At 33.3% G+C, this 14,610-nt stretch overlaps 1 protein-coding gene across 4 annotated transcripts; it reads left to right on the top strand.

Annotated features, from left to right (window-relative positions):
- Positions 1-683: 683 nt before the first annotated feature.
- On the top strand, positions 684-6,547 carry LOC118028345 (alpha,alpha-trehalose-phosphate synthase [UDP-forming] 5). Of its 4 annotated transcripts, none has more exons than XM_035031907.2 (5): positions 690-906; positions 1,427-1,551; positions 1,660-3,698; positions 4,677-4,950; positions 5,967-6,547. In XM_035031907.2, the coding sequence occupies exons 3-5, from the start codon at positions 1,714-1,716 to the stop codon at positions 6,291-6,293; spliced, it is 2,586 nt and encodes an 861-aa protein (XP_034887798.1). In that variant the 5' UTR covers positions 690-906; positions 1,427-1,551; positions 1,660-1,713; the 3' UTR covers positions 6,294-6,547. The 4 variants fall into 4 exon arrangements, with proteins under 4 accessions (XP_073260961.1, XP_034887798.1, XP_034887800.1 ...); XM_035031908.2 differs by lacking the exon at positions 690-906 and adding an exon at positions 994-1,012; XM_073404860.1 differs by lacking the exon at positions 5,967-6,547 and having other exon boundaries at positions 684-906; positions 4,664-4,836.
- Positions 6,548-14,610: the final 8,063 nt, after the last annotated feature.

Raw genomic sequence — 14,610 nt, 5'->3', positions numbered from 1 at the left:
TCGATTAACCTTATTATTACTATGAACGGAAAAATTATGCTAATTTCTACGGGAATTTCTTAAATAATAAAAATAAAGTTCGGAATATAATTACAAGGTTGAATTTAGTGCACTGCCTACTCTCATTACGTACTGCGTTTTTAGCACTCTCCATGAATATGTTCCCAAATGGCGCAGCAGGGCCTTTTGGCATTGCTTTGAGTTTGTTTGAAAGTGTAATTATAGTTATTTTTTAAATAAATTTTTTATTAAAATATGTATTAATAATATTTTTTAATTTTTTAAAAATTATTTTTAATATCAGCACATTAAAATGATTTGAAAGTATTAAAAATATATTAATTTAAAATTAATAAAAAATTAAAAAAATTTCAATTTTTTTTCAAAAATATTTTTAAAATAAAGAAACAAACAGGCTATTTGTTCCTCATGCCGTCTACGAGTAAAATTTTTCCTAATTAAAAGATAAAAATTGCGTTAAACATCTTATTAATAATATCGATAAACTCCTATTAGTCAGTGATTAACACGCGGCGACTTGCATCTCAAATTGGCATAGGTAAAAACTAAAAACTAAGCATAGGTAAAAATAAAATAAAAATAATAATCAAGGAGGTGGAGTCCACTGTTCTCTGGTCCTCACGTGATCACTCATCTCTACTCCGTCTCTCACACAGAGGAAGTCAGCTCGAGAGAATCAAATGCTTTTTACAAAGACATCCCATTTGTTGTCTCCTACCTGAAAAGAGGAAGACCAAAAATATCAAAACAAAATCTTTATGTTCAAACTGCAAAAGCAAAGCCAAAAAGGGTGTTAATGCCACACTCTCTCTCTCAATATAGTGGGGGGGAAGGACAATAGAAGAAGAATCTCTTTGGTTGCCTATGTTTATCTGAGCTTGAAAGGTAAGTTCATTTTATCTTCTTCCCTGTCACTAGAGTTACTGTCTTTTCTAGTGCTTTTCTGCTTTTACAAGTTGCATGCCAGCTACTTCTTTATGGGCTCAAGGAGGTTTTCTCTATCTCCCTTAGAAGTTGTGTTCTTCAATTGATGAAGTGGTTTATGCATTTGGAGTGTTCAGTAACTTTGATCAGTCTTGTTGTCTTGATTTTGTTGGTTTTTTTTTTTTTTTTTTTGGAGATAAGAGGTAATCGTGTCAATATAGGGTGTTAATTTTATCAGATTTTAGCATCCGGGTACTTAAATTTATAGTGAAATTATTTTTCTTATATATATTTTCTCAGTTGGCTCAATCAGTGTTGAGTTATTCTTTTTCTCTTCTTAAATTAGATATCTGTGCATATCAGTATGTCTGTCTTCATTTTGTTGGAATTGTTTTAAGTTTTTGCAAAGCATGGAATCTGTCTTCAAGAGGACAACGAAAACAATGCTAAGTGTGATTCTTAATTTCTTATTCTGGTGCAGAATATTTGGGATTGTAATGGGTGTATGATCGCTTAATCTATTAAATTCCTGAACTTTATGTGGAAGAACATGCTTCAGTAAGAAGTTGTAAAGAAGGCAGAAAATTGCATTTTCTGAAATAACTGGTAATTGCAAAAAGTAGAAAATTTTTTTGCATTACATTTCAAAGATTTTTTTTTCCGTGCATTTTTATTGCTGATTCTATTTGTTAATAGAGGTTTCTTTTTTTGTAGAGTTTGATTCTGCATAACTTTGAGTAGAACAATACTTCTTTATCTGTCCTCGCTATGGTTTCACGATCATATTCCAACCTCTTAGATCTTGCTTCTGGTGATGCTCCAAATTTTGGTCGTGAGAGGAAGAGGCTTCCTCGAGTGGCAACTGTTGCTGGGATACTGACTGATCTAGATGATGAAAACAGTGTCAGCTCTGATGCCCCCTCTTCTGTCTCTCAAGAACGGATGATTATTGTGGGAAACCAGCTTCCCCTTCGGGCACATCGAAGTCCAGATGGCAGTGGAGGGTGGTGCTTTAGCTGGGATGAGGACTCACTTCTCTTACAACTCAAAGATGGCCTTGGAGAAGATGTTGAAGTTATCTATGTTGGTTCTCTTAAAGAAGAGATTGCACCTAGTGAGCAAGATGATGTAGCCCAAACATTGCTTGAAACTTTTAAATGTGTCCCGGCATTTATCCCTCCTGACCTTTTTTCTAAATTCTATCATGGATTCTGTAAACAACATCTGTGGCCTTTATTTCACTACATGCTCCCTTTATCACCAGATCTTGGTGGCCGGTTTGACAGGTCCCTTTGGCAAGCCTATGTTTCTGTTAACAAAATATTTGCAGACAAAGTTATGGAAGTGATTAGTCCTGACGATGATTATGTGTGGGTTCATGACTACCATTTGATGGTTTTGCCAACATTTTTGAGGAAGAGATTTAATAGGGTGAAGCTTGGTTTCTTCCTCCACAGTCCATTCCCTTCTTCTGAAATATATAGGACACTTCCTGTAAGGGATGAACTTTTGAGAGCACTTCTCAACTCTGACCTCATTGGTTTTCATACCTTTGATTATGCAAGGCACTTCCTCTCTTGTTGCAGTAGAATGCTCGGTCTTTCTTATCAATCTAAGCGAGGTTACATAGGGCTTGAGTATTATGGTCGGACAGTCAGCATCAAGATTCTCCCTGTTGGGATTCACATTGGTCAGCTTCAATCTGTGCTTAATCTTCCCGAGACAGAATCTAAGGTTACAGAGCTACATGATCGGTTTAGGGGTCAAACTGTTATGCTAGGGGTTGATGACATGGACATCTTCAAAGGAATCAGCCTGAAACTTTTGGCCATGGAACAGTTGCTCACCCAACATCCTAATAAGAGGGGTGAAGTTGTTTTGGTTCAAATTGCAAACCCAGCAAGGGGCCGAGGAAGGGATGTGCAGGAGGTCCAATCTGAAACCAAGGCTGCAGTGAGGAGGATTAATGAGACATTTGGAAGTCCAGGATATACTCCAGTGGTTTTGATTGACAGCCCGCTTCAGTTTTATGAGCGCATTGCTTATTACACAATTGCAGAGTGTTGTCTTGTTACAGCTGTGAGGGATGGGATGAATCTGATACCCTATGAATATATTATATGTCGACAAGGAAATGAGAAGCTGGATGAGACATTAGGACTAAACCCATCAGCCCCAAGAAAGAGCATGCTGGTTGTTTCAGAGTTTATTGGATGCTCCCCATCACTAAGTGGGGCAATTCGAGTAAATCCATGGAATATTGATGCTGTAACTGAAGCCATGAATTCTGCCCTGATAGTCCCGGAGCCTGAAAAACAGATGCGACACGAGAAGCACCATAGGTATGTGAGTACGCATGATGTTGCATATTGGGCTCATAGTTTTTTGCAGGATCTTGAAAGGGCATGTAGGGATCATGTGAGGAGGAGGTGCTGGGGAATTGGTTTTGGTTTAGGTTTTCGAGTCATTGCCTTGGATCCAAATTTCAGAAAACTTTCAGTTGAACATATTGTTTCTGCCTATAAGAGGACCAAAAACCGGGCTATTCTATTGGATTATGATGGTACTATGATACTGCCAAGTTCAATTAGTAGGACTCCAAACATGGAGGCTGTTGGAGTCTTGAACAGCTTGTGTACAGACCCTAAGAATGTTGTTTTCCTTGTTAGTGGGAAAGACAGGGAAACTCTTACTGAATGGTTTTCTTCTTGTGAAAAGCTTGGAATTGCTGCAGAGCATGGTTATTTTATGAGGTACGAATTGCCTTTGCTAACTTCATTTCAATTTGATCTTGATCTTCCCACTTAAAAATATGATATTTGACTTAGACCCTTGTTTTTCTTATTGATGCTTAGTTATGTAGAGAAGAAAATAATGGATAATGTGGCTTAGATTTTCCACATGTTCAACCAGTGCTGGTCCTTGTTTTGGTGAAAAGGGTGATATCTCAATATTGTGCTGTTAATGTTTGGATTCAAATGCTACATCTGGCATTACGGAACATCTTGATGGTTCCTTTGACATTACTGAATGTCACTTGAGAGTTGTTGGCGGTGACTTTCCGCATGGCTTAAATGCAATGCATATTTATAACTTATCTAACTTCTAGAAACCCTCATATAGGAGGTTTCGATCCAAGGGTAATGAATGAGATATAGATGATGGAATGCATCATATTTATTTGGCTTAGGCATCCAAACCACTCTGGCTATCCTTGCCATCATAAGTGAGCTTCCATTAGCAACCACCATTCTGGGATTGTGATAGACTCATGGTATGGTGTTAGAAACATCTAAGGGACGGGTATATAGTGTTTCCCTCAGCCTAAGAATTAGGCATCTCTGACCACATGAGAGGAAGACAAAGTATATTAACTGGCAGGAGATGATGCGTACGCGTAATTTTTTTGAGGGGTGACTAGGGCACATTCCCTTTGTTACAGTCTGAATTTATTATAAACCTGAAAGAAAACTAATTTTATTTATGTAAGAATTTAGACATGGACTGGTTATCTGAATTGGGTAACATACAAAGCAAGGGCAACTAATGTTAGCATATAAGAAAATCTTGCCACAATTTGAAAGCACCCTCCTCTGTTTGATTATTTCCCCTTGAGGTCAACAGTGTAATTTTGAGGTATCTACTATGATCATTCTAATTTAGACCAATCCATACAAAACAAGCCTATTTCATTCTGCACCTTTCAATTTGAGTTCAGTGTTTGTTTACAGGACCAATCATGATGTGGAATGGGAAACATGTGTGTCTGTACCAGATTTTGATTGGAAATGTATTGCTGATCCAGTAATGAAACTATACACTGAAACAACTGATGGTTCTTCCATTGAAACAAAAGAGAGTGCACTTGTTTGGAATTACCAGTATGCAGATCCAGATTTTGGTTCGTGCCAGGCTAAGGAGCTTCTAGATCATCTGGAAAGTGTTCTTGCCAATGAACCAGTTACTGTCAAGAGCGGTCAACACATTGTAGAGGTTAAACCTCAGGTTAGTGCCATTTCATTCCTGTATCTATCCTTATGATGGTTAGATTCTGTTAGTATTTGGTTTTTAATGAGAAGTTGTGTTCCTTTGTGCCTGGAAAACCTACTGCAGATTTAGGTGCTTTGCCCTCATTACTCGTAAATATACCATGTTAAGGTATTACATACACAAGTGGGTTAATGAGGCACATCTTCTTTTGCGCATGCTTACAAGTACTGTTAACTGTCACAACATCATCTGACAAATGTGGTGAAATCACATGCATTTTGATGAAAGCCAAAAGCAAGTCTTAACCACTTGTGCTAAACTGAAAAGATGACTTGCCCTCAAACCATTCTTGCCTAATTACAAGAAATCCAAAGTTCTTTCACATTTCTGTTCTTTCCCTTCATGCAGACAGTTGATCTATTGAACTCATTAGCAAGTTCATGCTAAATGATAAGATTTTGACTGTAAAACATATCTTACCTTATTACAACAATCACTTGAACTTTGAATGATGGTTTTCTAAATGCACTGGAGAAAGAATAAAATGTTGATGAGAGTCATCCATTTCAGTCTGTCAAATGACCATATTAATTTTTGTTTCTTTTTTCTTTTCTTTGTTCCAGATTGTTAGACCTTTGAATAAAAGAGTTTCTAGCATTTAGGCAACTTGTTCAACCATGCCTCCATAAAACCGCATGCTCATATCCTGAGAATGGTTGCCTCTTGTAATGGAAAGGCTGTATTGTCTCCATTTCTTTTGGATCATGGACAATTAATTGACTCAAATAGGCTTGTTATGAAAACTAGTGCTGCAGAATATTGTCATCCGCAGTTCCTCAATTAATTTTCTTTATTGGATCTTGAAATATTTTTACCAGTTATTCTTTTTGAATGCTTATTAGCTATGGAGATTTTGTATATTCTTTCTTCTACTCTTTTCGAGGAAGAATCTTCTAAAATGCTGTGCCAACAATATATATATGTATGTTTCGGCTTTGCAGTTGTATCTCATGTTTGTTACCACTTGGCAGGGGGTCAACAAAGGTCTGGTGGCCGAACGCCTCCTAGAAATAATGAAACATAAGGGAATGCTTCCTGATTTTGTTCTCTGCATTGGGGATGACCGGTCTGATGAGGACATGTTTGAGGTGATAATGAGTGCAAGATCTGGCCCCTCTCTTTCCCCAGTTGCTGAAGTGTTTGCATGCACTGTTGGCCGAAAACCCAGCAAGGCCAAGTACTATTTGGAAGACACATCCGAGATTTTGAGAATGCTGCAAGGTCTTGCCAGTGCTTCGGAGCAGGTTGCTAGAAGTGCTCCCCAATCCTCTCAGCAAGTGATTATTGACAGAGAGTAATCACCCCTTTATCTCTTTGTATTGGGTCTTGTCCAAGTGTATATTGAAATGTTCCATGCTTCACGATTTCCTCAATCCCTTCAGAGAGCTTTATGTGGTGTTCAGAATGGAGTTTTAGGTCTTGCGTGCCTGTCCATTACATGGATAGCTTCAACTTTTGCTGCACTGTAATTGTAGTTTCTATGGTGAGCGGATAGATTATGCTATGTGTTAAGCTCTTTTCTTTTCCTTTCTTAGTCTTAGATGTTGGGTTATGTAATCGTCTCATCTGATGGTTGATTATCAATCCTAGACCATCCTTGGTCATGCATGAGCTAGTGCCTGTCGCAATTGCAGCAAAGCTCTTCCTACGAGTATAAAAGTGACCAGTCCTGTAAGGTGGATAGTTTGCGGTTGAACTCCTGGCAAAATTCAGTCTCCATTAATGGGAATATTCCCTTCGTCGGGATGAGGACATGAACTGAGAAAAAAAAAAGTATTCAGTTGTTGTAAAACAAATTCTGTAGGTTAATGTGTTGTTGCACTTGAAATCTTTATTGCTTTTCAACTTGCGTTTGCATCCAATCCTTTGGCAGATCGGTCATTCATGTCATATCACGTGACAGCTAGGTTGGCTTCCATATCCATCCTGTCCTCGTGTATGTATGTATGAATGCCTTCAGAACTTGGAAGATTTCACTTTAAAAAAAAGCTTGAAAAACCTCAGAAACTCTATTTTTGGTTCTCATCTTTTTTCTTTCCTGTTTTTCAAATGGATTCGCGTGTTCCATCAAGCAATATATATATATATATATATATATATATATATATATATATATATATATATATATAGTTAATTCATCTTTAGGTCAACTTTATTGATTACTTCAATCCGTGTATATACACATCAAGAAGTTATAACATCAGGCAATTTTCTTTATCATAACTTGGTCAACTATCCATAAAAGAAAAGGAAAAAAGAGGAGGGAAGCCCTCCCATGTGAAGTGGTTGATTCAAAACAAGCATTATTTATTGATTGGTAAACCCTTTTTATGACAATCAATGCAAATTTCTTTGCCTTAACATTTTCTTTCATATGGACATTTTCGTTTCTCGTTTTCAGATGAAATGACTACAGTTTCTAGTGACAAAAACACTAATAGTTAGAAGAAAAGAAGCAACAGAAGATTCCATTTTTTAAACTATTTTCATTTGCTGATTTTAAAGACAGTGTCTTAGCCCCGTTTGAGATTGTAGCCGAATAGAGATTAATTAAAATTTATTTTTGTTTGTTTAAAATTATTATTTTTATATTTTTAATTGTTTTGATATGCTAATATTATTTTTTTTTTTAAAAATATTATTTTAATATATTTCTAAAAAAATAATATTTTAAAAAAAATCATTATCATATTTCCACACTTTTATAATGGGGTAATGATCTGTCGGTGCCGTTGTTCATGGAGCTTCAATGCTTTTTTTTTTTTTTTTTTTTTGTATTCCTTTTCTTTGAAAAGATGATAAATACCATTAAAACGTCTCTCCCCAGAGAAGCTTCTCAAGGTATGCTAAAATTTAAGATAGTACTGCATGTCAACGTGTCAACCTTCTGTCTTAAGCTGTAAACTGATCTGGGTAAAAAAATTCTACAAGCAAGAGCACCTATATAGTATATACCCAGGAAACCCAGTCCCAGTGAAAGAGAATTAAAAAAAGCAAATAAATTAAATCAAACAACAAAGAACCGAACTACAAAGAATAAAATGGACATGCATATAAATTAACATAAAAAATTAAACCAACATGCCAACAAGAAGTTATTAAATAAATAAATAAATTAAATCACACTTGTTGAAGCGTAGATTAAATGATATAACCGAAGATGATTATATATTGTCACAAGAGATGTACCATTTGTATTTAAAACGTATTTTGTCTGTCAGTTGCTGCAAGAGATATATGTAAATTGGCTTCAAAGAATCAACAAAAACACTACTTAGTGTTGATGTACTTTAATACTAAGCCTAAGCCAATGTAAAAAAAAACGAAATTACTTTTTTTCTACACAAAAACTGAAATAACCATGGAAGACAAGAGTAAATGAAAATAATTCAAAAAGAACAGTCTTCTCTTGATTTTCAAATAAAAGCCTCTATATATAGGCTTTGAAAAGGAAGAAGAGTTTCTATTTTTTTTTAATCTGGGACAAAGGATATATATATATATATATCAAGAGACTATGTGTTGGGGACGACGACTCCTGTCGATTGAGAGTCCTGAAATTGCTCTTAATGGGAAAAAAGGCCTGCGATGATCCATGTGGGTAGCAGATCTACGAGCTGAAACTTCCAAGCTCATAGGCTCCAGAGCATTCTCGTCCCGGCTGCTCACATGCTTGCTAGGGCCCGGTGGGTAGCAGGTCTATCTTCATTGGAACAGCAGTATCATCTGCATGTGTTTAGTTCTGTAGTATCGTTGGCATGCTAGTGATAAAAGTCTTGGATCAATCCAGGAGAACCTTGGTTGAAATCTGCAGAGAGTTTTGGAAGATCATGGATCATGTTTGCCAAGGTTGTCTGGTTGGCAAATATATAAATACTGTCAGCTATCTTATGGTCTGGTTTATATATATTTTGAGAACTGGTTGATGTTCTTAGACTAACACCAGAAATCTTCGATGAACTTCTCCGAAGGGATTGACAGATCCCAAATCCCAAACACGAAAAACAAAATGTACAGCACATTAATTAATTGCATGTTCTTTCCGAACCGAAAGATATCCGGGAAGATCCTATCTATCTACTGGAGCTACCATTCGTTTATTCCTATATAAGCATTCGAGATGCATCAACTTTCTAATCATAGAGTTTATGTCATTACCATTATAAGCAAGGGGAAATATTAATCAAGTCGAATATAATATGTTAAAAACATGATAGTTGCTTGAGATTTAATGTGCTTGGTATTAGGATGTTAGTAATTTTTTAAAATATTTTTTAATTGAAAATATATCAAAATAATATTTTTATTTTTTATATCAATGTATTAAAATTAATTTAAAACAAAAAAATTAAAAAATATCTCAATTTTTTCATTTTTTTTTTAAAAAAACAAGTCGTCTCTAAATTTAACTATATATATTCAACGAGTGCATAACTTTTTTTTTTAAAAAATTCTAAAGTCTTGTGAGGCGTATTTATTTAACAGTATGATTGTAATTACTTTTCAAATAATTTTTCGTGTAAAATATATGTCAATGAAATTTTTTTTATTTTTTAAAAATTATTTTTAATATCAATACATTAAAAATAATTTGAAAAGACTAAAAACATATTAATTTAAAATTAATAAAAAAATAAAAAATTTATTATTATTAATTCTTTCTGATCATTTTGACTTTGAAGCCTTCTTTTATTCCCCTCTTGTCCCATTTCAAGGTGAGTGAGAGGGATGGTTTTGGTTGATACCCATGTACAGCTTAGCTTAGCCCTATAAGCACCAATCTTAACCTCTAAGCAAGGCTAGTTATGTTTGAAATTAGCCCCACCTCCCCTCAAAAGTGTGAATTCTCTTAATCAATTGCTTGGAATGACGTCAAGTAGGAGTGTTACAGTGAAATCGCTCAGATCGTTTGCTTGTCCATTTTTGTGAACGCGACATCATTGAAGCAGTTACGTGCCCGATTAGGGCTGAGTTCAACCTGTTTTTTGACCAGAGCCATTTTGAATAAAAAAATAAAAAAAAAAAAAATATTATTTTATGACGAAAAGCATCCAAACTCTCTTTTGCCATGCAGGCTTCGTGTAAGATGTCGTGTAATTATTTTTATGGTGAAGAAGTTTATTTTCTTTCCGTTTCCGACTCCTCGAACGCTTAGACTTTTGAATCCTTTCAAGTATCATACCGTAAACAATTTACCTAGAATTGACATTCAGATGGTATGAGTTTGATTTATTTCTACATCTAACACTCTAGGTCCAACTATATATTAAATCCAAATATATGTAAATTTAGTAAGATGTTAAATCTAATATATTTGGAATCATGAGTTATGTGTTGAATCCAATTACATGTAAAACAAACATTCTTATTCACGGCCCCCTGTTTGTTTCTCTGTACATAACATTCCTTCCAAATCTTTATCCTGGATGAAAAAAATGCTCTGTTTATGAGATAAAAGTAAATTTGATTTCTTTTTATTTATTTATTTAACATAAAAGTAAATAAAAGTGATTTCAATGGCAACCTAGATTAAATTTAACTTAAAATAAAGAAAAAAAACCCTGAGAAATTTTATAATGCTAAGAAAATAATTAGTGGTATTCTATTAGTTATTTTCTGAAATCTATTTTTTTTAAAAAAAATATATATACAAGTATGAAAGATAAATCCTAGATTAAAATATTTTTATCATTTTTTATAAATAATGAATTTTTTTTTATCCTCTTTGTTCTTCATAATAGGTTGAAGAACTAACTAATAAAATACGTTAATTACTTTGAGCACAATAAAATTCCCCAACATGACTAAATGGTTTATTATTATTATTTATTTGATCACGTATATTTAGGATTTAAACACAATTTCTTTTCTTATTAACGAGGTCCTGTAAATATAGGGTTGAAGATTACATCTTATTGTTCGGAAAAGATTTACATTTATGGTTTAGATCTTCAATGAATGAGAAATGATAGAGCGACCAACTCTCCAATTGATATATGATAGCAGGAGATTTGCTTCCATGCTTGATTTGAAAAATTATATGGTTCACCCATGCTGTGAAGAATTTTTTTGTCCCAACTTTTAATTTTCATGTTTTTATTTTATTTTATTTAAATGATGTAAACATATATAGAACCTTGATAGGGAGGAGCACGTGGCTGGTATAATGATCAAATCAATTAGCAACTCAAGTGCGCCGTCCGCCAAAAAAATTAGCTGTTCAAATAACTGTCTTGCCTCCCGGCGGTGGTTGAGCTTTGCTGGTCCCCGTTTTTGTAACCAATCACGGACCGTTTTTAGTTCGGTCCTGGACGAACCCTAACCCTAAAAAAAAAAGTCAAAAAAGAAGAAGAGAGACGAATCAGCCGGAGGGCCGAGCAATAAATGACATGAGCCTGTCATCCATGAAAGCCAAGCCCTGCCAGCTACTCATGGCCAACTCTCCAGCTCTCAACTGCTTCGCACCGGAATTCATTAATATCTATGCCTTCGAGGGAGTTTCCACTTTCCTTTTAATTGCAAAGTCATTAATCTTACTAACTCGAAGCTCTTTCAGTTTCCTTGTTCGCGCAGACATGATACTTAATTCATAATTCTACATGATTTTTCCTGCAAAATTCCTTGATGATCATTGCCACAATAAAAGTAAGAAGTAAGACTACTGTGGACTGCTCTCACTCCTCTGCCTTTCATTAATCTATTACATGTTAAGAAGACACAAAATATAAAAAGAAGTTAAACAAGATATTTTAGCACAATCTCTAGCTAAAGACTAGAAAATTTGCATTTGGAAGAGTATTGAAGTTGAGAATTGCAAATTTTAATTGCATTATAAATCCAACTTAAAAAAAATAATCCTAGTAAGATATTAGAATTGGATAAGAGCAAATTTATTAAACTGAACCTTATATACTTTTTAGATCATATCTAGAACTATAGATGATTTTTTTTTTCTATTCAAATAACTGAAAACTAAACATTTTAAGCTTTCTATCGATATATAATAGGCCTGATAAATTATCCAGATGATAGAGAGCGACATGTTTAATGTTAGGTCTAACATCTAATCAGTAGACTAGCACGTCCAGCCCAATATTTCCATTTTGGGATGATGATATAACAATTTATTAATGATGTGGAAAGTGTCTCACATGATCATAAAATCTCTCTAGAAGGTTAAAGTCAATACACGAGTTATTAGAATCAAATTACTATAAAGAAACCTCAAAATAATCTAATTAGAAATTAATTACTAATTAGAAAACTTCTCCACTTCCTTAACTCCATATATAACCAATCTTAATCTCTAAAAAAAGAGGGGATCGTGTTTAGAACATAGGAGAATAAAAGGAGGGGTTTTATTATTTTTTTTTAACTCAATCCCTTTACTAAATTTGCGACAAGATCAATTATCAATTTTAAGAGGTTAATACTCTTTGATTTAAAATTATCATGAGGATTTGTGCTTAAAATTATTCTATATTTGATTGTAATATGTGAATATCTTATGTTTTTATATGATTAAATTTGATGATTGAAATTCTCTATGACGTGCAACACATATTTTTTTATTTTAAATCCATTGCTAGTTGCTAGTTTATGATGGACTTATGAATAATTAACTTGAGTAGCAGGAGTATCTAATTTTCAAATTCATTTTTGATTATTTGATACTTGGAAAATAAAAACCTTAATTATATTAAGTTTTCATGCATGTTTAATTATCATGAATCAATCACACTCATCTTGATTTCAATGTTGTGACATAATTAAATCTTACATGCTCATTGAAAGGTTACTATGCGATTAAAGTTAAGTAATGCATGAATTCTAAGTTAGCTAGAGAATAAGGATAGGTATAAACTTGTTATTTTTCATGGTTGATTTTTTTTATTATTATCTTAAACCATATTAGAAAATATATATAGTAAAATGATTAATTATAATTGAAGAACACTTTCTTAGAATTGATGTTAAAACCTTCTCCCCCCCCCCCCCCACATTTTATATTATGTTAATTTGCCTTTTATTTGTTATAATTTGTTTTTTTTCTCAACTTTCAAAGTTGTTTTAGTTAATTTAGATCATTAACAAAACCTCAATTTTAATTACTTTTAAAATTAATGTGTTTTTGATTTAAAATTTATATTTTTACCCGGCTTGTTTTAATTTAAATTTAAATAACTTGATTAAGTAATTAAATTCTAATACTTGTATTTTTATGGAATGATAACTTTACTGCAAATAATTAATTTTCAGAATTTAAATTTACATGGCTTGGAGGATTGATAGACTTCATGAAAGAATTCACTAGTGCTCAGTCATCAATTAATTTTAAAGCTACACCTACCAATTTATGGTGAGAAAAAGATACGCGTAAAATAATTACTTCCATAAATAATTTCATTTTCTTTTTTTCTATAATATAGCTTGACAGCACATTGAAAGTTATAACTTGTTTATATGCGATGGAGTGTTCAATCTGCATCTGTTCTATAATACCAAAAAGAAGAAGTGTTATATCTCAAACCTTTTCACTGAGAAGAACATTCGATTTCAACTATTGTATATTGTGCTAGATGAAGGAATTTCCAGCCTATTAGTGATTATTTATTTATTTATTTATTTGCACTTGTTTGCTAGAAAGAGAAGGTCAAGTCTAAATCATAATTAAGTCTCTAACCCTAAAATTGCCCATGCGGACTAAATATTTTCTAGTCATAACTCCTAACATAGAAATTACTTCATGGATAATTTAGACTTATTTGTTAGAGAACACGTGTGTATATAAAATTATATATCTTACGGGACATGAGCTGTCTCAACATTATCTTGAATATTTATATATAAAAGGTTTGATTGGTTGTTAGATAATCCATTCGGAGTCAAAATAGAATGCTTAGCTGTAGAGTGGGCCCAAAATAAAAATGCCTCAGATTTGATGAAAAGCTATTATTTTGGTTCAAGTTAACCTAAAGTGCACAAAAAAAGTCGCATTTGATAATTCTATGTTTTGATTTGCAAGTTAGACCGTAATTCGAATTGTGAACCTCAAAGTATGAAAAGAAAATATTTAAATGTTTTAATTTTGAAGTTAAGAGATTATTTGATAATGCGGTAATGATTGTTTTTTAAAATATTTTTTAATTAAAAATATATTGAACAACTTTTTTTTTTACATTAATATATTAAAACATTTTGAAAACCAAAAAATATAATTTAAAATATTTTTTAAAAAATATAAAAAAGGGTGCTACTGTGTAAAATAACAATGTGATGTTAATTACTTAATTAACTTTTTTTTAAAAAATTTATTTAATGTGAGTATTCGGGCCAGCTTGCGTGCATTTCGATTAATCATACGGAACCTTGAAGTTAATGACCATGTAAATCTCCAGTAGCCCTGAGGTTTGTGGGACTCGAACTAGTGACCTCTAGTGAGCAAATTCAGTGCCTGACCAGTTGAGCTACATTCCTCATGTTTCTTAATTACTTTCTCTTGGAACAAGTAATCACACAAATATGAGTTGTGTCAAAGAACAAATTCAACCTAATTAATAGCTTGAGTTGTTAGGTGAGATTTCAAGATATAATTTATATTATTCTCTAACACAC

The sequence above is a fragment of the Populus alba genome, chromosome 15 (assembly GCF_005239225.2).
Source record: "Populus alba chromosome 15, ASM523922v2, whole genome shotgun sequence".
Taxonomy (NCBI): Eukaryota; Viridiplantae; Streptophyta; class Magnoliopsida; order Malpighiales; family Salicaceae; genus Populus; species Populus alba.
Note: the sequence above shows the minus strand (reverse complement) of the source record. Positions and strands in the feature narration are given on the sequence as shown.

Bases quoted from the DNA above. Each gene is read 5' to 3' on its own strand.
- LOC118028345 (XM_035031909.2), top strand. From the start codon at position 1,714: ATGGTTTCACGATCATATTCCAACCTCTTAGATCTTGCTTCTGGTGAT. The intron at 3,699-4,676 runs GTACGAATTGCC...GTTTGTTTACAG, and splicing joins GAGCATGGTTATTTTATGAG to GACCAATCATGATGTGGAAT. The intron at 4,951-5,966 runs GTTAGTGCCATT...ACCACTTGGCAG, and splicing joins TTGTAGAGGTTAAACCTCAG to GGGGTCAACAAAGGTCTGGT.